This window comes from Drosophila montana, unplaced genomic scaffold (genome assembly GCF_035044405.1).
Source record: "Drosophila montana isolate Dmon_TW-CO22-7 unplaced genomic scaffold, ASM3504440v1 contig_402_1, whole genome shotgun sequence".
NCBI classification, from domain to species: Eukaryota; Metazoa; Arthropoda; class Insecta; order Diptera; family Drosophilidae; genus Drosophila; species Drosophila montana.
The window spans coordinates 5,169,218-5,193,122 of record NW_026998739.1 but is presented as its reverse complement, the minus strand read 5'-3'; the positions used below and the strand labels follow the sequence as shown (position 1 = coordinate 5,193,122).

At 32.8% G+C, this 23,905-nt stretch overlaps 1 protein-coding gene across 2 annotated transcripts in view; it reads left to right on the top strand.

Annotated features, from left to right (window-relative positions):
* The window catches only part of meng (meng-po), a 38,081-nt gene extending 18,093 nt beyond the window's left edge, over positions 1-19,988 (top strand). The window contains exon 2 of one of the 2 annotated variants that reach the window (XM_064698144.1): positions 17,873-19,988. In XM_064698144.1, the coding sequence (XP_064554214.1) occupies positions 17,873-19,236 (1,364 nt within the window). In that variant the 3' untranslated portion in view covers positions 19,237-19,988. The remainder of the gene's footprint in view (positions 1-17,872) is intronic. The other variant, XM_064698143.1, reaches the window with a different exon arrangement.
* Positions 19,989-23,905: the final 3,917 nt, after the last annotated feature.

Below are 23,905 nucleotides of genomic sequence, written 5' to 3'. Positions count from 1 at the left end.
TCCAGCTATATAAATTAACAATTTTGGGGGAAAGGTGTGAAAAATGTGTTTAAATTTAAATAAATTATAATATAGTATTAAATATATAATATATTTAGAGCTCCTATAGAAGAATAAACTGTTGATTTATGTATAAATGTATATGACTGAATGACTGACTGACTGATTGATTAACTGACTGACTGACGGACTGACTCACTGTCTGGCTAACTGACTGATTGTCTGACTGATTGACTATCTGATTGACCGACTGACTGACTGATTGACTGATTGACTGACTGACTGACTGACTGATTGACTGACTGACTGATTGACTGACGAGTCTTTTTAGCCTAGGTAAAAATGGCTTTATAATGTAACGATTTAAAGTCGAGACTTTGTCAACTGATCAAGCTCCTAATTACTATGCTTATTTTATAGTTATCCTTTAAATCAATATAATACCCCTTTAAGTAACTTTTTTTTGCGCAGGGTATGCGTAATAAAAAAGTCAAGCGATGCGCAGCTTCCAAGGCACATAAATCGATTTAAAATAGATTTGTCTAAAACAATTAATATATCACTAATACGTCACGTTGTACAGCTACATGTGATTGCCGTATCGTATATATACAAATCTGTGAATTTGTTAGCGAACCAAAAGTCAGTCGAGCAGTGAATATATCTTCTGATTGATTTCGATTAGATACAACATTTGCGTGGCTTGCGAAACCAAAAGCGTAATTTGAAATTAGCCAATTTCAGTTGGCCGCCCGAAATGGCCACTTTGGCTGCGGCCACCCAGTTTGCACATTTGGAATTCAATAAATATATAGATATGTGTATGCATATATTTTTGAAATGCGTAAAAAGTGTTGGGCAATGGGCAGACAGACAGTGAGTGAGAGAGAGAGGGGGGACAGAGAGAGAGAGAGAGAGGTGCGCATTTATGAAGTGCGAAGCCAATTGGCGCTTGCAAAATTTCAATAGTAGACACTCTATATAAATAGCTATAAACATATGGCAGCATTTAGCTAACCCCCTTCACCCTCCCCCCTCAATCCACTTTTTAAGCAAACAAAAAACTAGCATTGCTCATGTTTTCGTATATTTCAAAATATTTCTTAATATTACACAAATAAACAAATGGAATTGTTGTTTACCAGGCTTTAAATGCGCGCGCTAATTAATAAATTATAAATATGGTTAAAAGATAAAAATCAAAGCAAATGCGAGCCAATTATGCGAATTATTTATATGCTCTATAATAACTAATTACATTTCAATATTTTTAACAATTAGCGACAGGTTTCTATATATTTATGCTTAAAGAGCTTAAAGATTAGTATATACTAAATGAAATGTTGCGAAGGTTTATAGGACTTCTTAAATGCCAAGTCTTGCAGATGCTTAAAGCTTTTGTGGGACTGCTTTTAGCCAAGCCATTTTCAGCCTGGTTGTTTTCTTAAAACTTTCTACAAATTTCTGCATTTTTTGCTGCATTCCTATGAAAATCTTTTGGTTTAGTTTTTTTTTGTAAAAAAAGTGATTAAATGGCAAATTTGGTTTCACTTTTCTTTCGGTAAAATGTAAGGAGCTAAAAGTGAAAGTTATGAAAAGCATAATTGAAATCTTAGAATTATAATACAAAGGATTTTAATAGTTGAAGTCCGGAAGAACTTTATGGAATCTTTTGTTCTACTTTATATTTGATTAATAATATAATTAATAAATTATTTTATTTTATTAAAATATAGTTCAGCCCTTTTTTTGCTTGTTGCTTAAACTTATTAATATAATAATATTTAATTATAATTTATTCTATAATTGTATTATATTATTACTTTATTCTGAATTCTGATAAGATGCTCGACTTCGCTTAAACTTTTTTCTTACATAAAATAGACGCGTATAAGAATTTAATGAAAATCTTGCTCCCTTTCTTTATTTGCTTTTTAAACCCACTCAGCATATTAACAATCCCTCATATCAGATCAATATCCGATCAATATAAATCTGTATCAATCTCTATCCTCTATATAAACTTCTTGGAAACTTTTGCAGTTCTTGCTGCTTTAACTTTTGTCAGCTTTAGCTCTGATCTCTTGGAGTAGTCTATATAGCTTTGAATTAGCTTCAGGCTTTACTCATATCTGAAAAAATTAAATTCTCGTTCATTGCAAGCTGCTTTGCATAGTCTTTATGACCCCACCTTGAGATAGAGCAACAAAAAAAAAAGCGAAGTGAAATGTTGAATAATGTAAATGAAATGGCAAAGCGACGCACATTTTGCACACATTTCAATTTGATTTTGTTTATAAATTTTAATTGGCTTTGCTTTGGGTACCACGCGGCGTATGCGCGATGTCTTCGAAGCACTAAAGCAGTTCCTTCTCTATGTGTGTGTGCGTGTGCCCAAGCTGTTTTTTATCATCAGCGCCAGCTAATGGGCCTCTCTGACTGTCCGACTGTCCGACTGTCCAACCGTCTGTCTGTCCGCCTGTCCGCCCATCTGTCATTCGGTACGTGTAAGTTGCCTTTTGATTGCGCGCCTTTCAGCGCGTCTTTTATGCAATTAATTCACCGAGTTTTCTTGCCGCCCGAGTTATGGATGCGGTCTCTCAGCCATTGAGTGCAACGAACCAATTCAGTTGGTTAATTGTTCGCCTTTATCAGTAGTTCTCTTCTCACTGGGCCGGGCTAAAAGCCCTTAATTGACGTCTTGACTTATGCACAAACTTGACGTCGTTTGCAATTTGCGTGCACTGAAATTGTAAAGCGATTGAAGTATACATACATATATATATATATATATTTCATATGAATGCGATTTCTGCTCGACTTCATTTACATTTTTTTCTGCAGAATTATCATGAATTGTATTTGCATGTTTTTCCTGGGAAAATGGAAAATTGTACAGCTAAAAGGTTTCGAGATTTTTCCATTTACTTAGTGCCCAGCAACCAGGGCTTGGCGAAGGCTTATGTTATATAATAAATAAAATCGACGAATCATATTAAAAAAATATCAAAAAATTGCGAGCAAAGTTAATTGTAATTCAAAAATAAATAAAATAAATAATAATTACACGAAGCGCTTAATAAAAATTTTAGAATTTGAAAGGACTTTGCTAATTGAATTCTGGAAGAACCTTTTGTGATTCTTTGCTCTACTTCATAATTGATTAAATAAATTCAATAAAATTTTAAAAATATGGGTTCGAAATATGGTTTGAAAATTTTGAACGTTAAGTCTTGGAGAAGATTCGACCATCCTTTGGTCCTTAGAGCATAGAGAATATACTACATTTGCTGATTTGCTATTTGATATTTATTTAAACACAAGAAAAGCATAGTTAAAATCTTAATTCTGTTAAGATGCTCGACTGCATTCAAACTTTATGCTTGCTGCGTTTTTTTACTTTGTTTTGTTGACTTTTGAAACCTGCTTGGCATATTAACCGTACAATCCCTCAGATCCGGCAGTCCACTCTCCGGTTGTTCTTTATTTTTCTTCTTCTTGAACGCGTATGTCAAACTGAATGTTTAGCTCTGCCGTAAAAACTTGATTTATGCTAATTTGTTTTTTAAATGCGCCGAGTTTAAATAATGGCTACGAGCAAACAAGCCGCGCATATATTTATTTGATTTGGTTTCTATTTTGTTTTTTAATGCGCTGCCATAAAGATAATGCCCGTCCAGTGCAGTCCCCCAGAGCGCAGAGTGCTTGCAGACGTTGCGCATACGCCGCGTAGAACCGAAGAGAAAAAAAAAGAACACCCAACTTAAACGAAATAATAACAGCACAGCGCAAACAAAAACAATAACAAATGTTAATATTGTTTATATGCGCACACATTGTATGCATTTTCAAGTGAAAATCATTTTGACGAATGTTAGCAGTAGTTTTTCTTCATATGTCTTTTTCGATATATTGTTTTATTTGTTGTTTTCTTTTGGATTTTTTCGCTTTCTACTCGTTGAGCCGTGGCACAAGGTCGCCGTCGCCTGTCGGCGCGAGAAATATTATGGCTAACCAAAAGATAAAATGTATAAGCACGGGCAACAGCATTAACAACAACAATAACAAGAACAACAACAACGAATCGTTTTGGCCAACTGTGTTGTCTGGCAGCCGGTTGTCTGTCGTTTTGTGCGTTGTGACGCGCTTTTTGCCATTGACACGCAATAAAAATATGTACTTAAAAATTGTAAGAATTAAGCATTTTTAATGTGCACATCATATCTTTATTAATTTACATATTCTTTTGGCCCACATACATATATTATTGTTTTTTTTGGGCCTATTTGTTAATTGTTTGCGTTGAGACGAGCCAAAAGCTGACGATCTGACAAATCAGGGACAAATCGACTGTCACAACTAGCTCATCTTTAGCTCATCTATTACATGTGTCTAAATGTTGCCATTCCTCAGGGTCGCCTAACATATATTATTTAAATGTAATTTATGCATTTAAATATTTGCTTAATTATTCTTATTCAATAATTGAAATGTGTAAGCAATTCGTTTCTTTTTTGCAATTTTATTTGCGGCCAGTAATAAATTTGTTGTGTTTATATATTTTTTCAAAATACTATTTGACACATTTAGTCTATTGTTTATATAAAATATATCTAGTCTTTAATTTATTGCTGTTTTGAAAAAACAATAAACTTAAAATAGGTGAATTCCGACCAGATTAAAATTTAGTTAATATAGGAAATCTAGTCTAGGCCAATAAATTTGTTTTTAGTACTAGAAATACGCTGTCAGAGGGCATGTTTATTTTCATTTTTTTTAAAGTAACAACGTTATTAAAAAATATTGAATATTTTGCAAATGAAAATTGAATTAAAATAAATTAAAATTATCGAAGAATTAATAAAATATAAAATTAAAAATTTTATTAAAAAATTAAATTTTAAGAAATAAAAAAATAACCATTACAAATTGAATTAGTATATATAAAAATGATTTAAAAACTTACAAAATATATTAATAATTTAAGTTAAAATATAAAAACAAAACTTATTTAAAAACTAAAAATTAAATTCAAAATTATAAAAATAAAAACTATATTAATAAATTAAATTAAAATATATTAAAAATTATAAAATGTCGCATCTAAAAATTGAATAAACATAAATTATTTTAAAATTAGATTACAAATTTAATTGAAATAATAAAAAACAATGAATAAACAATTTAAGGACTTAAAACTAAATTAAAAAAAAAAAAAATTAAAAACTATATCAGCGAAATTGTTGTTTATACTAGAAATATGCTGTCATATGACATATTTATTTAATATTTTCAGTGTAGCAACACAAGTATTAAAACTATAAAAAATTTACCATATACAAATTAAAAATAAAATATAAATATAAATATAAAATAATAAATAAATAATGAATATTTTAAATAACAAAATATTTAAAAATAAAAACAAATATTTTCATAAAACAAAAACTTTTTAATTCGAAATAGATCTCTCTTCATTTGTATGGATATATCGATACTTAGAGTACTTTACAAACGTTTTTTAATTACTATCGATTGTGTGCACAAATCGCAATAAGTAATTGATGTTTAAAAGAGGTATCTATTTAACTTATCGAATATATTTTAAGCGTTGCGCCCAATGTTATTTATATTCTTATATTACACATGATAAAAAAAGGACCACTTCACTATATTATTGTACCTATGTATAGTAGAATATTTTAGTCTGGAATCTTAAAATTATATGGTAAATAATAATAATTAGTTTAAAATGATGGAAACAATATTTTAGACTTCTGACTTCATGTTGACACATAAACAATAGTTTTTAAATATGGAAGTGAATTATTTTAAAAATATAATATTGTAGGCTGCATTTAAATCTCTTAGTGGTATTTTTTATTTCGCAATCCATTTATTATTTATTTATTTATTATTGTATTTTATATTGCGTTATTGGAACTTTTAAGTTTACTTACTTATTTCGAATTAATTTATATTATATTAACTATGTAACAGCCTCGGCGTAATTGATATATGGGTACTTAATTTTCTTATTCTCTCTGATAACTGAGTTTTCCATATCATAATATCTTAGCATTTCTCACCGATTTCAATGTCTCTTTAATGTTATTTTTGGTCTTCCACGAAAGTAAATATTGCGTAGGTGTCGCCTTGTCGTTGGCGCTGTTCTGCTCTTGACCATCTCCCGTACTCCTGGCCCACCCCAGAGCCATAGCCCAGAGCATTTATTTAAATTTCGTTTTCCTTTTTTATATACTATACATATAGTATTTAATAAATTATTAATTTTCGCTCGTCAGCCTGAGGCGGCACACATGACATAGCGAAGCAACAAAAGTTAAAGATAGAAAACATATTATATAAAGTCAGATCGGCGGGGATTGTTTTTGTGCGATTAACAGACTTCGACTATAGCCTATATCTATGGTGGTTGCCCGCACAATTTCGATTGAAAATTATTGGTCTAATTTATGTACCTGGGCCAGACCAACGCATGGCATAAAAGCGAATTCGCTCGAAATCCAAAAATATACATTTTGATTTAATTGCTTGTTGTTTTGGGAAAATTACCGTGCAGCCAAATTGAATGACATAGAATAGTGGGCGCAAAGCCATAAAAGCGACTCAGACAAGAATAAAACATTAACAAACAATCGATTAATGGCAATTTGCATGAGGCCCCATTGAAATGGCCCAAAGTAATCAGCCAATAATTGGGTCGAATGCCATAGAAACTGGCTCGAACCGGTGCAATAGCCGGCCAAGAACTTTGTCTCTGCGCTTATGTATTGGACGAACAATTGCGTACAGATTTTCATATACTCTAAGCACATGATGTGTTGAACCTATTGAGTATTTTGCTTTTTCACTTGAATTGTTATTGTTTTTGTTATTGTTTTTGTCTCGCTTTTCCCAGAGTTTTGTATTTTGTTTTCTCGCTGTTTTTGTTTTTCTTTTGTTTTTTGTTATTGCTTTTTTTTTTTTTGCTGTGTTTACTGCTGAAAAACACAGAGATCAATGTGTTTTTCTGTCTTTTATTGAATTGACAATTTTCCTGTTTATTTTTGTTTATCGGCGGCGGCTTTTTATGGTCGCTTTTGCTTTCTTCGAATGATATTCAATGAGCTCTCAGGGCGTCAACAGTCTGATCCGCTTAGCAAGTGGCTAATAAGTATATTAACTGAAAGCATATTATATCAAGTTGCTTAAATGCGAGCATTTTTTTTTTTGTAGCTATAACTGACTGTAGACACTATCTTGCAATATTTTTGTAGCTTTATCTGAAATACTTTAATAAAACATCTAAATTCTGCAGTTTTACATAATTCGTTTCGGCTTAAAGATTGATCTTCCATAAGCAAGAGAATTAAGTAAAGCTAAGACTTATAAAATAATACAAATAAATAACACAACAGACACAACAAAATAATAGTAAATGTATTTAAAATAATAATAATAATTATAAAAATAATAATTAAAATAAAAAAACAAAAGAAATATAATATGTCTCCCTTATATATAATAAAACCTGAGCTTAACTAATTAAATGCTATATTTTTGTATTCAATCTAATTAAATATATATATTTTTTGTACAATTGTAAATTTTTAATGGCATTCTGTTAAATGAAGTCCAATTATAATTGATGTGAATATTTCATAGAATATTATTTTGTAAACATAAGCCGGGTCGGCTTGCAAATACTTTTTATTTTTTAAACATATTTATTTATAAGGTCACACTGATTGGCGGATATCCGGTTAATCCTGTTAAATTAAGTGCAATTATAACTGATCGATGGCTATCGATTAGAATTATATTTATCTGTACGATATTGTTTATCGGAAGAGAGTATACAAATATGAGATTGTCTGTAAGCCCTAAGGGTATCTTTAATTGAGGTTTTTTATTTTATATATTAGAATTTTTTTTGTTAGAATTTGATCACACTAATTAACAGATACCCGATTAAAATTCATTGTTTGCAATTGGCAGCCTGTTAAATTAGGTGCAATTAAAGTTGATCGATAGCCATCGATTGTTAAGCACACAAATCAAGTTTCGCGTGCTTAATCAATTTGAATATGTTGATCATTTCCTCTTCCCGATTAACAAATGCTCAGCGGAAAGTGAACAACAAATTTGATGCCAGTTGACGTCAAATAGTTGGCTCCAATTCGATCGCCCAAACATTTAGTGCGAATCGCAATCATAATATTATTATTATAGGCATTACTTACAATTATTTACGAGCAGCCGTTCGCAGTGCTTGGTTCTGAGTGTTCCGCGAAAACGAGCAGATAAAATGCTCTCAAAGATATTAACCAGTGCACACTACGAACAATTGTTTTCAACAGTTTTTGTGTATATTATTTATTTGTTTTATATTATTTATTATTTTTATTTATATTTTTGCTGTTGCTCTTGTTGTTGCCTTTTCTTTTTTTGCACTGACCCTCAAAGTGGTTGCGAGTGCCAGAAAGTGGTTCCCCGCCGCCGGACACAATTGTTGCTAAGCCCTTAAGCAAATAAATTATAATTAATTACGTTCATTTGGCGTGTAACACATTCGTAAGCCTTTGCTACAGTTATACGGTCTTTATAATCTGATGAATTTTGATTAATGATATTGTCGCTTGGCTCTTACGTCGGCGCTTGCCTTGACCTTACCTTGAAAGCCGGCAGCTACATTTTTACTTTTACAACATTTTTTTTTTCGGCGTTAATTTATTTATATTTTTTTCGCGCGTAATTAAAAATGTAGCCATAGCCATAGATGATGTTTACAGCGTACTATTTTTAAAAATGTAAATAACATTAAATATATCATAAAAGCGGAACTATTTAAATAAATTATGGAAAATAAAGCGCTAGCTGGCGTTGCGTGGGCGCTAACCTGTACGCGAGTACGTGTACGTATACTGCCAGCGCTCAGTGTGAGTGTGTGTGTGAGTGTGTGTGTGTGTGCTCATGTACTTTTCTTCATGCACTCTTGAGGCCTCATTAGCCGTGACATGGCACTTGGTGCAGGGCCGCTGTCAGGTCTTGGAAAGTGGCTTCAAGATTGGCCAGGTCAAAAGCTTCTCTCTCCCTCGTTCTCTCTCTTCCCTTCCCCCATCCCCCACTCTCTCTGGCGCTCTCTTTCGCTCATCGTGTGCTAGTCATGTGCGCAGTTTCCCAGAACCTGCTGTCCGTCTAAAGTCCATGCTTGCTTCTATCCAACACACTTCGAGTGCTGTTCTATATATCAATAATATGGACACGCCCACTTTTGCTATAAATATTTCCCATCCGGCTAAGCAATCCAAGAATTATACGTGCTTTATAAATACAGCCCAAACAAACAGAAAATCAATTAGTTATATTTATTTTATATATAAATAACATCTATTTATTTTCTACAATACGCTGCATAAAAAACGGCAAAGCCTCGATAGACACACACACACACACACACACACACACACTTTTTTTATACTTATATATATTATTATAAATATAAATTTTGTTGTTTCCATCATTGTTCATTCTATTGTATATTATTATATTATTTTCGTATATATATATAAATGTTGTTTTTTTTTTTTAATTTCTTTTCACTTGTTTTTGTTGTGGGCGCAACGGAAATTTCGTTTTACACTCGCTTTATATATTTAATTTTATTATATTGTTGCTTTAGTGCGCAGAAGGAAGACTTTGTTGAACAAAATCAAGCTATATTATAATATCTAGTGGGCACTTAAAATGTTCAGTATTTGTGGAAATTACTCTATTCAAATAGAAAATTCACGCTGGGCGCATCAAAGTACAACATTTGTTGGCTGTCTGGGAAATTCTTCAATTGATTTCTAAATGTTACCCAAAGAAAACCCTCAGCAATGCAGGTTAAACTTTATACCGAAATCTTACATATTATTATAAAGGGTAACATTATACTGGCATTTTACATAAGTTTTATTAAAAACGAGTAATTTTCTACTCGGCAGTGGACAACTAGGGGATACCCTGAGCTCTTCTTCAGCTGGCGTTAGGGGGCGTAGGGTTCGGGGCTGACGATAGCTATAAGTGACACATTCTTGATATGTGTATAATATTCTAGAAGCCATGTGTCAAAAAAACTGGATTTCGATTAAAAACTGGATTTCGATATCGATATTTATCGATTGCTCGGAAACGGGGAAAATTATCGATTAGTCACGCGTACTGCGTTGGGCACTAGGAGGACTAACATTCAAAGTTTCAAGTCTCTAGCTCTTACGGGTTCTGAGATCCTTGCGTTCATACACAAGACAGACGGACAGAAAGACAGACATGGCTAGATCGACTCGGCTGTACATTTGCAAAAAACATTTATATACCCATTTTACATTTTTCAAAGGGTTCAGGTTAACTAAAAAAACAAACCATTATAATTATAACTTTGTAATTCTCTCTGTTAAATATGCAAGCTATCCCTTCACCAAATAAATACAATTTATATATATATATATTTTATACATTTTTTAATTGATATTTCTATAGATTTCTTATGCTCTCTATAAAACAGTTTCATAAAAAAAATAAAGAGTACATTTTTTTTAAAATTTAAAAATCAACAATAACAAATCTAGATCAAAAACAGAACAATTTTTTTAAAATAATTTTATTGTTATTGTTTTATTTTTATTATATTATATGATTATATATTATATCATTATTATTATTGTTATTATTTTTATTATTCTAACTATTATCATTATTATCATTTTCTTATTTGTAATTACCAGCAGAATGCGTACTTCTTTTCAATTTTGTAAAATTAAGTTTAATTAAATAATTAATTAACCTCACCCTAAAAAAACATTACGAAAGCCCAACAACTCACATAATATTTTTACAGCACAACGCAGTTTATACAAAATTTCATAGCATTTTCCTCTAGGTAGCTATAACAATAAATAAAAATTGTAACTAATTGAGCTTAACATTAAAAAAATAACCGAGAGCAACTTAAGAACACATAACATTTTAAAAAACGAGCTGCTAAAAAAACGTAATCACGTCCAAAGCAATTGCTCTCGAAATAAAAAGCAACGTTTGCCCTTAGAAAGAACAACAAATTGCAAACAAAATGCTTGTAAATGTAACAAAAAATCTTTTGTTGACCTAGTTTCTAAAATTGTAAACAATAGTACTTAATAATAAAAAAAATAACAAATAGAAGCATTGAAGCAGTATTCAATATACAATATATATATTTAGATATGTAATTCCCACAGATTTTACGGCTCTATGGGAATTATGTTTAATCGATATGCGCTTTGCCACATCAAAGCTAAGCATTGGATATATGTATGTATAATTGATCTTAGGCAATATCAATTGTGGCAACTTTTATGTACACATCGGACATCGGTCTGATATATACATATAAGCCTGCTCCAGCTGTAGTCTGGGACAGCTTTATAGGCGACTGGCACTGGCCAATTTAATATCGCAGACAGCACGGCCGGGCCGACGTGCTCGGACTTGGCCAATTTATCATTAAGCACGCTGATTGTGGCAATAGCCGTCGGGGCCCTGCCCCCACCGATTATATATGCGTGCCTATAGGTATTATTTGTACAATAATAAAAACTAAAACTCTTTGCTAGACGCCCGCGCGGCTGCCTCGCATAGACGCAGCAGCACCAAAGATACATTTATCTATGCATGTATTTCAATCTGTGTGTGCATGCGTGCGCGTGTGTGTGTGTGTATTTGTGTGCGTGCGTGCGTGTGTGCGTTTGTATATGTGGCACGCCGACCGACAACGACTTGCCGATTGACGTCAGCAATGCCCCCAAAGTCGCAAACTGTGGCGGGCGGGCTGCCGGGCAGGCAAGGCGAGGCGAGGACCGCACCGTACCGAAAAAACGAACCGTAGCACACAGCGGGAGGAAACCCGGCGTTGCCAGGGGCCAGGGGCGGGGGCAAGGGGTAGACCGGCCCGGGGCCGGAGCGCAGTCATTTTGGCAGTCAGTCATACAATTTGATGCTGCGCCAGGCTACCTACCCTACAGTTGCTGCTGTTTCTTTCTTTTTTTGACTTACAAATTGGGTTAACACAACTATTTTATTGCGTTTGCGACGCCTGCGATTTAAGCATATGTAAATTAGCTCAAATATATTTACATTTTAAAATGCATCGAGCTATATTCAAGAGACATATGCTAGGGATCCTAAGCATTATCTGCTACTCTTTCAGTTTTGTTAATAGTATTAATGATAAATTATATAAATCTTACATGAGACTATTGTCAGCTATATTTCTAGATGAAGACTTTATTCTTAGCTTTTGCTTTTTGTTTTTAATATATACATTTTTTGGTTATCTGATTATTTATTTTATTGTTTGGATTCTTTAAATTATTTGTATTACATTTATTAATTGTAGTATTATTAGTTTCCTATTATTTTGTATTATTATTATTATTTTTAACTACATGCGAATCCAGTTATAAACCAATTATACGAAAAAGAAAGGAAAAAGGATAAATAAATAAAAGAAGCTAATTTTAGTTATGAAAAATGGTTGCTTAATAGGCAGATAAATATGCAGAATTTTACTACACTCTATTATCAGTATTCAAGTATATTATATCATTTACTATTATATTATTATTATTATTATATATACTTATATATATAGATATAGTTCATGCATATACTTTGACCTAGTTTTTATACCCAGAAAATGTATTAGTTCTAAAACAATTATGCGACGAAATTGATATTAAGGATTTCTTGTAATGAATATGCATTAGAATAAATATTTTTGGTGAAATGGGTTTTCTGATATTATGTTTCTGACTTATCTGTTGCAATCTGTTGAAAGTCGAGGCTAATAAATGTTGCGTTTATCGATTAAATATTCTAAAAAATTCGTGTGTACTAAAGCATTTAAATTATTTTCAATGAAAATTAAGATTCTGTACAGAGAATTTTAAAACGTAGTATATTAATAAAATGTACCGGGAATATTTAAAACTAGCTTATTATTAAGATACATTTAATTTTTGTTTAAAAGTCAAATTTAGGGATATTTCGTCGATATAAAACATTAGTTTTATAAAGGGTATAGTTTAAAGTTACGAAGGCATCTCCGATTACAAAAAGTATCTATTTTTAATATATATTATATTTTTTTATATATTTTTTTTAAAATTATTTTATTTATATTTTTATTCTATTTTTTAAAATATAAACATATATATTTTAAATGTACAAATTTCAAACAAAAAGAGTATGCAATATTCGGCATATTATATTTTTATTTTTTTTTCGATATATCTTTTTTTTTGTCTTTGGCTGTCGCTAGAATATCTCATGCGTTGTGCAGGTCGATCTTCTGGCGTCATTGTCGCTCTTCCTCTTGCTTTATGCGATTGCATTTTACAATTGGAGCTAAATGTGTGTCCGTCTGTCTGTCTGTCTGTCTGTCTGTCTGTCTGTCTGACTGCCTGTTAGTGCATTTGTTGACCCACTGTTTGCATTGCTTTTCAGTCCATTTATAAGGAAATTCTGCGCGTTAAATTTAGCCGCACAAAATGCATTTCGCCTGTTGACCCTTTTGTCGGCATCTATTCTTGGCATGCAAAGTGTGTGTGTGTGTTTCTCTTTCGGCCAAACAAATAATTGAAATTGGCATAACGAATTTATCATATAGTGTGCTGCGTAGGGGGGGGGGGGGTCTGTGCATTGGAGGGGGAGGAGGGCTTGGCGGAAACAAAAAGTGAAAGTTTGATTTATGTGAGCACGAGCGGACCGCTGGCTTTTGTATCTTTGCTGATGGTTCTTAATGGTTTATAATTAGTTCTGTGAGCTCTCGGGCTTTTGTTTTCTTTTTTTTTTTTTTTAATTTTAAGGGGCCTGGATTTGTTATTGCGCCCAGCCTAGCCGCTGGCCTCGAGCCAATCAATTCTGGAACGGAAATAGAAATTTAAATAGAAAATAAAAACACAAATCTCACTCAATTTCAGTCCTGTGCGTGTCCCCATGCTGTGGGGGTTAATGGGCTCAATTCTGTCCAGTTTAAGAATTGTGCGTGACGCAAGTGTGCGTATATAGCACGTCATTATATGATTGATCTATTAGCTAATTGAGACTTTTGTTTGTTTTATTGTACTACATAAGCTGCTTTTCTTAAGAATTAAAGTTTGTCGAATCAAAATGCACAAGTTAACAAGAATTTTATGTGTTATTTATGGCTTAATAAACATAAATAACATCTATTTAATATATATGTAAGGCGAGATTTGCAGAACTATGAAAAAAAGCAAAAAGATTTTAAAAAGTTTTGACACATAGAGAACTTTTGTAGAGCAAAAACAGAGGGAACGGGTTTTGGACTACATTATCGATTTGGTCTGGGAACCAACATAAGTTTATACAAACTTTTAAACATTTTTAAATATTTTATTATTTATTACAAATTCATTTAGTCGCATTTTCGTTTATGCTTTAATAAATATGTTAGCTTTAAATATTAATATAAATATTCTTATAAAATATTTTAAAAAATATATCAAAATTAGCTGGAGATGACGAAACCTTTAAAAAATTATTTAAACTTTCGAGAGATTTTATTAACTAAGAATCGAATTTATATATTTTATAGGAAGATTTTATTAAAAAAAAATATTTTCATAATTATTTCCGAAAATAATCTAATAAAATAAGTAATTCTTGGCTGTGAATGTTTTTAAGAGTCACAAAAATGATTAAAACTTGGATTAATAGAAATGATTTGAATTACTCCTTACATTTTTTAAATAAAATAAGATTTCGTTGTTCCTTGATAAGTTATATAGTAATATACACTTATTTTTTTAAAATGGAATTTACATATATATATATGTTAATATTTATCATTAACCTCTCTTCTGTATATCTATCCATTTGTCCGTCTGTCTGTTTCTATCTAACCACTATATCATGTAGCTAAAGGAACGATCGGTAAAAAATTAAGTTCTATTATGTTTTGGTCAAGATATCTTGATCAAACTCATCATTTATTAGTTTCACTATGCTCTTTATATATTTGCAAAAATATTGTCAAGATCTCACCTCCATATCATATAGCTGTCATAGGAACAATCGGTCGAAAGGTACGATCTTGTACGAACAACTATTATATGTCCAGATATCTTGATCAAACTTGGCATTTACTTATTAAACTATGCTGTTTATACATTAACCAAATCCTGTCAATATTGCACTTTTATATTATAAAGCTCTATTGGAAGAATCGGTCAAAAAATGGATTCGTATGGCAAAATATTCTCTTTTCCAACATATTTTCATCAAACTCAGCCCTTACAACCTTCACTCTAATATCACATATCTTATTCCAAACTTTTTCGTTTTCTTTCAAAATTTTTTATTTTTCAAATATTGTAAGCTTTAAATAGATACAAAAACATATTGTAAGACTTGTAGCAATAACAATTTCCGTTCACTGAGAATTCAGTCTATAGGCAAACGAAAAAAAAGAAAACTCTTTCCTATACACATTTAGATCTCTATCCAATATGTAAGAGCTCATAACTCATGCAGCAATATCTTTCTGTACAACTGTAATATCGTTTCCCAAACACTTGGAATGCAACAAGCCATAAATTAAATGCCACCTCAGTCGAGCCGAGCAATGCATGCTTTTGTTTTTTTGTTGCATACCTTTTGCTTTTGGCCATAATTTCTCTTATATATTTTTCTATATTTTTCTAGCCGTGTAATCAGCTTTTAATTTGCACTGATTCGATGTTGGCGGCGACATAAAATGAAATAGAAACGAGGCGAAAAACGATTTTCAATTCTCAAATCACATCACGCCCTATAAATGTATGCGATTTGCCTCCAGCCGCGATCTGTATATATATATATATATTTATAGATCTTTCTGTCTATCTTGTTGCTGTCTCATTTATAGCGAAAATCAAATGATTTTTCGCGCTGGCCATAAATTTTCAAATCAAACGCTCTTCGTTAGGCGGGGGCAACATTTGTGGATTCCAAAACTTAGCCGTGACTAACAATCCGACTCTGACGTCTGTACATTTATAAATATATATGTATGTATATAGCTCGATCTGATTCTTATCTGCTGCGATTTGCGTAAATTTTGCACCAAGTTTTTCGCCACATTCGTCACAGACAATTCGGCGACATCTTCGTCTCTGGACGTGGGCGTCGTCTCTTTGAGGGCTGTAAAACAAAGCGTTTTTCTATGTTTTCCTTTCTTTTTTTTTTTTGTATTATTTTAGCTGCGAAATTAATAATTCTCGCCAAATAAACAAAAACAGCTAAAAAATGTGGCACATAAAAAGCAAAAAAGCAACATGTTCACATCAAAAGTCGGTTATAAATCATAAACAAAATAAATATATTATATATAACTACAAAAATACTTTGGTCAATTTTCAAAAAGAGGCCACTTTAACTGGCAAGTGGCAGCCCCCCTCCTTTCCCCTCTTTCCCCCCCTGCACAGAGGTGCGAACGCAATTGCTTTGGACACTGATTCCGGGCACCTGTGCCCGGGCAACAGGTCAAGGTTTAGTTTTGATCAATTGCAATTTGCTCTTTGCTGCAAATATTTGGAATTTTTAAAATATTTTTGCTCATTTATCCATCAGCAATTTATGAAATACTGTGTTGTTTTTTTTTAAATTCTTCAAATGACTTTTTCTTATAAACAAAGCGTCTAATCGCATTTTGGAATTTAACTGGAATGCATCAAAAATACTGTTCAAATAAAATCGATCTTTAAAAGTACGATAGGATATGATGATATATCGAATTGGAACAGATGAAACGGGTTCATAGATCAAATGGTATGAATAGGCTAGAATGGAATTAGAATGTTATACATGGTTTAGGATAAAATGGGATGTGTTGATAATCGAATAGGATAAGAAAGCAAAAGGTATGATGTGTTATGATAGGATGATAATGGTATGACATAACAGAATTAGGTATCTATTTTGGATAGGATAAAATGAAGATTATAGTTATTTAATAACTATTGGATGATATTTTTATATTGGTCGAGAATATTTCTTAACAATTAATTTTTAAACTAAGAATTTAACTTAAGATTTTTTTTTAAAAAAAGAAACAAATTATAAGTTTTTAAGTTTTAACTTTTATTTTATTTTTATTTATTTTTTTTTTTTATATTTTATTATTTTTATTATTTATTTTGATATTTAAAAAAAATTTAATTTAATTTTGTTTACATACTTCGAGAAAAAGAGAAAAAATACTAATATTTCATTTTTATTTCAAATAAATATTTTATTTAATTAAAACTAAACTTAACTTAATATTTCTGGTTGAAATTTTTATACTTCTCGACAAAAATGCTTTCTATTTAAAATTAAAAATAAATTTTCCACATACTTAGTACCTTTTTAATATTATTAATTAATTATTACTAAGATTTTAAGTAAAAATGCAACTTGATTATTTTTTGTTTTCTATTTTTCATTTTGAGGAAAAAAGGAAAAATTCTTGCTATTGAAAATAATTTTTGATTGTGCTAGATAAAAGTTAGGTTATTAATTGAAAATTAAGCATCAATAATTACAAGGAAAGAGATAACTTGCTTACAATTTAAATTGATTTAAAATAAAAATTTAAATAATTACTTTGTATATCGTCCGAGGAAAACAGAAAAATAATTGTACTAATTAATTTTTATTAAAAGTTGCAAGGAAATAAATAATATTTTATTTTTAGAATAAATATTATTTTAAATTAGAAAAATAGTGCAGTTGTACTTCATATTTAATCTAAGTAGCTCTTTAAATATTTAACTAACACTGGTTTTTCTTCTATTTCTTATAGAGAAACGGTCCTTCTCCTTCCGGCTGCGTCGCTCGTTCGGCGATGGCGGCAGCACGAACAGCCGCAACAGCAACAACAACAGCAGCACCTGCACCAATCACAACAACAGCCACAACCAGAAGAGATGCAGCACACCTTTAACACCGACCAGCACGAGCACCGGCCGACTGGAGGTGCCCGGCGCCACGGTGAGCCGCCGGAGCAGCATTTACAGGAAGCCGGACAAGAATGATGGGGGTCAAATCCATTTGATACCCGATGTGGAACTGCCATTGATGACATTCGCCGATCAGTACAATATCGAGAAGACGCTGGCCGAGGGCTGTTTTGCCAAGATTCTGCTGTGCCGGCACCGACCCACAAATACGACCGTGGTCCTGAAGGCGGTGCACGCGGAGCTGACGACCATTAAGGAGTTCCAGAAGGAGTTCCATTACAACTATGAGCTATCCCATCATCGTCACATACTCAGCGCCTATGCGGTCGCCTTTCAGACCATGGACTACTTTGTCTTTGCCATGGAGCACGCCCCCTACGGAGATCTCGCTTCGAATATTGGCCCAAATGGTCTGCACGAGACGGCCTGCAAGCTGATTGCGGAGCAATTGAGCTCTGCTCTGGGTTTTATGCACTCCAAGAATCTGGTGCATCGTGATCTCAAGCTCGAAAATGTGCTGGTGTTCACGCCGGACTTTGCGCGCGTAAAGCTGTGCGATTTTGGTGCCACCACCAAGAAGGGTCTGCCCGTGCATAAGGTGAAGCATACGTGGACCAGTTTTGTGCCGCCCGAGCAGCTGGAGCTGATCAAGAACGAGCGTTTCCAGTGCTTGCCCATCAGCGATTCCTGGCAGTTTGGCATCCTCTTGTACAACATTCTCACCGGCAATCCGCCCTGGCAGGCCGCCGATTGGGGCAAGGATCAGGCCTATGCTAATTTTATGAAATACGAACAGCGTAAGACGACCAAGGTGCCGGACAGTTTCCGTCGATTCTCGCCACGTCTAATGCGCTGCTTCCGCAAGTATTTGAGTCACGATTCCGAGGATCGTTGCAAAATCACCGAAGTGAACAAATACATGAAGGATCGCTGGGTCGAGTGCCGCATCTCGGCCTCCAAATCGGCCACGCTAATCTCACCCAATCAGCAGTATCAGGACTCGTGCATCTATCTGAATCAGCGCGAGGGACGCCTCTCCGGCGATGAGAACAAATTGCGCTTCAAGCGCATGATGTCCAGCTATGGACTCGATATACCCATAGATCAGACCATGGTGCGACGACGTGTCTGGGATTGGCTATCCACATGTGATGCCAACTTTGATCCCGAGATCGAAAGTCTTCACGCGTTGGATATGGCGCAGTAGCTGCGCCGCGTCTAGTCTGCTCTGGGAATTTCGGAATTTTTCAGAGATCTATAAGATCAGAAAATTTCGAGAAGTAATTTCTCATTCAAATTATATTATTGGGCACGGAATACCCTATAATACCTATAGACGAATTTTTTGCTATGCACATATATGTATGTATGTAACTACGTAAGTAGTTGAAATTTGTACCAAGTAAACCCCGAGAGATCGTAAATCCACTTAGAGCAAAACACGTAAACGGACTTCACTTTCCACTAGTGTTACCTTTCTAGTCTTCCGCTACGATGGTTTTTTATTAAATACATATATCTATCCATATATATATCCAGCTATGTGTATATGTAGTTTTATATATATATATATATATTTAAACTATTTATTGTGTGATGTACGCGTTATTTACTTTATATGTAGACGTCATATACGATACCAACTAATGCAATTATGTAGAATGTAATGTTTAGTTATACGAAAGGATATAAACTATATGTATGACCAATTATTATCTAAGTGTTGTCTTATCTAGATATATATGTATTTTGAATAGAGTACATAGCCCTATATCTAAAACCTATACCGAGTATATATTTATGTTTATGCCGACACCTGTATATGTTAGACTTTATTTATATCTATGTGTACTTTTTAGCCTACTCTACGAACTTGTATATAATCTTACCATACTATACTACCTATATCTATATATGTATAAATATATTTATATATATGATCTATGTACACTAAATGCAAACAAATATAGAAACTTCAACATGCAAAATATGCTAAAAAGTTTTTCAATTAATTAATCCTTTTTATTTTATGCATTTTTAAAAACATAAAGTAAATAATATTCACTATATATTTAGTCGGTTATCTGTTTAGATTTATTTAGTTTATTTTCGTTTCTATTCAAACTCTTTTTCAGTTCCTTTTCAAAGTTGGTGCACAGAATTTCTATGCTTTAAACTGCTCGATTGGAATTGCAATAAAAATCATGTTAAGGTAAGTGTTGTGCATATTTGATATAATCTCAAAATTCATTATATTTCAATAATATTTGATGGCAAATACGACCAAGTCAGTTAACATAACATTTAATATACTAAATGTTTTTATTCTAACCCGAGTATATCATATGGCTATAATGGGCACTACTGATTAAAATTTTAAAATTTATTAGTAATAGATTTCTGTTGGCAGTTAGGAAAAATCTAACGAATCTATTCAAAGCGTTGACTAATATGGCTCTCTCTTAAAAACTATACTGGAACTCATATACCAAACTGCAGCTAGGTTATTATAATTATCGAGCTATGATTATAAAACGATAACATAAAATCGATATTTATCGATATTTTGTAAATGGCGAAGATAACGAAAAAAAAATTAAGCTAGTTCTGCTTATGGTAAAGGATATATACATATATATATATATTTCAAATATTTAATCTCTACTTTTAGCTAATTTCGAAAGTCTCGCGGAGCTAAAATGACTCGAAGTCTTAATCAAAATTATATATATCTCTATATATAAAACTGTTTGCCCTGACTGACTAAAAGATTTATAGACCTTTACAATAAATATATATATATATATATCAGCTGAAATCGTAAGCTCTACAATTGACCTGAAAGTTGAGTCTTTTAAGCTAATAACAATTACAACAATATAGTCAATAATTGTTTGCCTACATATCGTATATATTTGAGCATATATACATATATATATCTGGCTGCCCACGATATTAGTCGTAAAAGCGAATTTTCTAAACATTTGCCCAACCATCATAAAAATGTGCGCAAAAACGAGCCGTTTTGTTGTTAAATGTGGCACATTGTTTAAAAACAAAAAAAAAAGCGTGTGAAGCGGGGAACAGGAGCAAAAACTAACGATAAATATTTATTATTAAATGCATTAAAAATTGTTGCTCAAATTTTTAATTATCTATTATTGTTCAGTTGTCTGGCAGGGGCGGGGCCATGCCATATAGCCAAAGTTTATAGATTTTTTTATTTGATTTTGTTTTTGCCAATAGTTTTCAAGGTTGGGCGGGCAGCCGATGTTTTGGGTCTAATGTCAGCAGCGGTCAGGGCTGTATAGTTTTTGTGGCCAAAACAATGGCTAGACAATTAATGAATGAATTTGTTGCTGCTTTAGTTGTTGTTCAAGTTGTTGTTCAAGTTCTTGTTGTTCTAGTTGTTTCTCTCGGCTTTGTTTGCGCAGCTCTGTGAACCTGTACAGGATGTGACGCAGTCGTAAATCTGTCTCTAATAAACAGAAACGAAGGTTGATTAAACAAAAGTTGAACTTGCCTGTTCGATTGATTCTTCTACTTATTTTTATTGTTCTTCTTGCACCTGGTTTATTTTGCATCTTTGTTAACCTTTATTGACTTAACATTTCCTCCTTTTGCCTGTTTTTTTTTCTTCCGAATTGTGCTCTTAAGACAATTTCCAAGCAAATCAAATAAAGTGTTGCCAGCTGATTGATTGATTGATTGGTTGATTGCTCGCTTGTTCATTTACCTGTAATTAAATTTTGAGTTCAGAGCGCGACACGTGCCTGCCATTTTTTTTTGGTTTTTGTTTGTTTATTTTGTTAAGCAAATAAAAAAGTAAAGAAAAAATTGATGAATTCGCCGGCGGCAAAATACCCTGCTATGTGTTGCCATGCACATGTATTTATTCGTAGCTTTTGTGTTTATACAAGGAGATTTAATATTTTAAAGACCTTGAGATGACACTTTGTAATTCGGAACGGAAAAAGCGAAACAGCTTATAAAAAATAAAGACTTCAGCTGTGAATAGAACCTTTACTATAGTTTCGTATACCCTTTTAGAGGATATTTTATCATGAAATGTGTAACCCATAGAAGGAGACATCTCATACCTCATGAAGTAGATATATTCTAGATCAGCATCAATAGACGAGTTGATATAGACATGTCTGGCTTTCGTCTTTCAGACAGAACAAATGTTTGCCTGGATCGGACAACTATATCATATAGCTGTCGTAGGAACAATCGGTCAAGAAGTAGGTTCTTCCAAGGAAAACTCTATTTTTCAGAGAAATATCTTAACCAAACCCAGCATTTACTAGTTAGACTATGCGTCTTTTATATTAGCCAAGTCTTATTAAGATCGCACTACTATAGTCTATAGCTCTATAGGAAGAATCGGTCGTAAAATGGGTTCTTGTCTGGCAAAATATTTCGTTTTCCAAGATATTTCCATCAAACTCAGCATTTAGGAGCTTCACTATTCTGACATATCTGCAAAAGGCAAATATCTGCAAGGTTATTAAATCTTCGGTATACCGCAGATTTCCTTACTTTCAAATATTTTCATATTTTCAGAAATTTTTTTTTAGCGATAATTAGAAATAAAATTTAAGTTTTCGCTGCGTTTAAGCAATTATTATCTGAAAAATTGTTGATCAATTCTTGAGCATTGAAAGCTGTGTCTAAAAAGAAACATAAATGATAGAATCAGATATGAAAATCCATATATCTTTCATCTATTTAAGATCTAATATCAAAAGGGATATTAACTTTGGCTACATTAGAAAAGGAACTTTCGGCACGTTCCTTTTATGAGTGTAAATAGTCCCTCCATCATTTTGTAGGATATTGAGTAATTTCAAACTGATAATACCCTGGTTTGCCCATTGTTTTTATGGCTACAGGGTGTAGGCACTCAACAGTAGACATCTTTTATGATTTTCTTTTGGATACTATTCGGCTTTTTATGCCTCGGCGCGCATGTTAACACTTAACGCAGTTTTATGTGAGAAGTCAACTGAAATAAATATTAAAATTAATGCGTTTTATATTTAAACAGTTGAGCTGCACGTGTCCCAAGCGTCTGGTTGAAGGTGTTGCGCGCCCTTTGCAGTCCAGCTGAAAGTCATCCGATCTTTGGAATCTCGATAAATATACAAATTGGCCAATTTAATTGGTTTCTATTGCTGTAAAACTGTACGAAATGCAAAAACATGTTTTGTTGTGCCGCGCGCATAAATTAAATCAAATCGCACAAAAATAGGTTTTTACGAGTCAACTTTTATCCAACGAGTCGCGTCGCCTATGCGAATTTTCACGAGTTTTTCACGTACGCCCATCTCTTGTTCTTGCTCTTCTGCTTGTTGTTGCTGCTGCTGTTGTTCGCGCGTAATTTATGAGCCGCATTTCGCATTTTCTACCTTGCGAGTCGCAAGAGTCGGAAACGCCCGTCCCAATGTGCGACACTCAATTTAATGTTAATGTCAGCCCCGAAAAGTATGCAACAGTTCTGCAAGATCTTTCCGATTCGAGGAAATGGAAGATCAGCTCCTCAAATACTTTTAGGTAACATGACAGCGTCTTTCTTTTACATGTTTATCGACTAAGACATATTTATATCTGATATAGATCAGCCCATATTTGGGTGTTGTATACCCTGTACTATTCCAAAATATGCAGGGTAACCTGTAGGTAACACTGTCAACATATACTTCTTATAGAAAGTTTACTAAAGGCGCCTATTGAAGCTATTCAGATTTTGATTTTATAAATCACTCGAAAAACTGCTCGCCTGCGTTATACCCTGTACAAGAAATTAAGAAAGAGACTTTCTTAAATATATCTCTTTCATATCTCTTTTTTTGTTCATGAAAACTCTAGTTATA